We start from the raw sequence: 1,500 nt of genomic DNA on the forward strand, positions 1-1,500 counted from the left end.
GTTCGTGCGCTTGAACTGCAAGTGATGCAGGATGCCGAGTACAAACTGGCCGAAAAACAGGCCAAAGACGACGAGGCCGATGATCTGGTGCTTGTCGTTGAATCCGCGAGACTGGTTCAGGTCAGTGACATGGTTGCCTCGAGGTGGGGTCGACAGGAGCCTAAACCTACACGTTGATACAGGAAGCTCGTGACAATGCCTAGACTGACACCGACAATGGCAAAGACGAGGGCGACGCTTTGGACGATGCCGTGCCAGCGCACCATCTGACCGGCGCGCAGGCACAATATGCCTGCCGGCAGCAGCACGCAGACGGACATGATCATGAAGATGGCGTGAAATCGTGACTTGAGATCGCGATGGCTCTGCTGGTGGAATCTCGTCTCGGTGCCAATGTTCTTCGCGTCGGCGCTGATGCTCGTGGCGTTGACCTTGTTGGTGCGGCCCATGTCGATCTCGAAGCCGCCAAACTGCCTATGCATGGGCAGCGGCGCGTCCATGTCGTCGGAGCGCAGGCTGCCGTCGGGACCAACGGCCCAGATGGCCTTCTGATCGTGATCAAAGACATCGAGGGAGCCGTGCAGCCAGGTGCGGCAGTGGTCGGTGCAGCGTGCGTTGAAGACCAAGTAGTCGCCTTGGATGCCAGTACCGTCGAGCACCTCCCAGCGCATGTGTGAATAGTACTCGGGCTCGTAGTTGCCAAAGGCGATGCGAGGCGAGAAGGTGACGCCGGTGCCCTCGTCATCGTGGTAGAGCATGAGAATCAGGGAATTGGGCATGTCGTCTGACCCAAGGCCGACGGCACCCCAGGTGACGCTCTGGTGAACGCGCAGAGAGAAGTAGACATCGCGATTGTGGTCGGTCGGAGCGGCGAAGGCGAAGGTGACGAGGTTGTCGGGAGACACGAAGACGGACTGACCCGTCTCTTGGGCGTTGACAGGCGGTGGGTATGTTGAGAGGGCTAACTTGTCAGCCGGTGCATTGAAACAAGGAACGAGTGTGTCGTCTACAAAAGATCAAGGGAAGAACTGCATGTGCCGTGCGACCCGTGAACCTGGATTGGGCCCTGGAGGCACCGGAACAGACGGCAACAGCGAGAGGCGCTGATGCTCGTTGGGTGGGAAGGAGAAGGGGGGGGGGGGGCGGGATGGATTTCCAGGGGAAGCTACACCCCAAGGACCCAGCAAATAAGGGGAGGCCAGCTCACGTACCTGCAGGGGCGGCCAGGGCGACCCTTCCCAGTACTTTGGGAAGCAACATTGTCGTGTGTCGACGCTTTCGTCGGCTCTCTCTTTCTTTCTTTCGTTCCTTCACCACGAGAACACTGAGCGCGAGGAAGGAGGATGGCTCAGGAAACATGCATGAAACAAGAAGGAACGGCAAGGCCAAATGGCATGGGCGTGTGCTACACTTGCTTGTCTTTGGGAAAAAAGCTTCTTTCCCCTCAATGCGCAATAGGCTTGCGGGAATCTTCCATCTCAATCTCTTTTGCAATCTAAG

General features: G+C 58.0%; 1 protein-coding gene across 1 annotated transcript in view; it reads right to left on the reverse strand.

Annotated features, from left to right (window-relative positions):
• The window catches only part of VDBG_00430 (integral membrane protein), a gene marked incomplete at both ends in the record, with an annotated part of 1,867 nt that extends 607 nt beyond the window's left edge, over positions 1–1,260 (reverse strand). The window contains 2 exons of the mRNA XM_003008703.1: positions 171–1,006; positions 1,212–1,260. Of these exons, the coding sequence (XP_003008749.1) occupies positions 171–1,006; positions 1,212–1,260 (885 nt within the window). The remainder of the gene's footprint in view (positions 1–170; positions 1,007–1,211) is intronic.
• Between the last annotated feature and the right edge of the window lie 240 nt (positions 1,261–1,500).

This window comes from Verticillium alfalfae, genomic scaffold (assembly GCF_000150825.1).
Source record: "Verticillium alfalfae VaMs.102 supercont1.1 genomic scaffold, whole genome shotgun sequence".
NCBI lineage: Eukaryota > Fungi > Ascomycota > Sordariomycetes > Glomerellales > Plectosphaerellaceae > Verticillium > Verticillium alfalfae.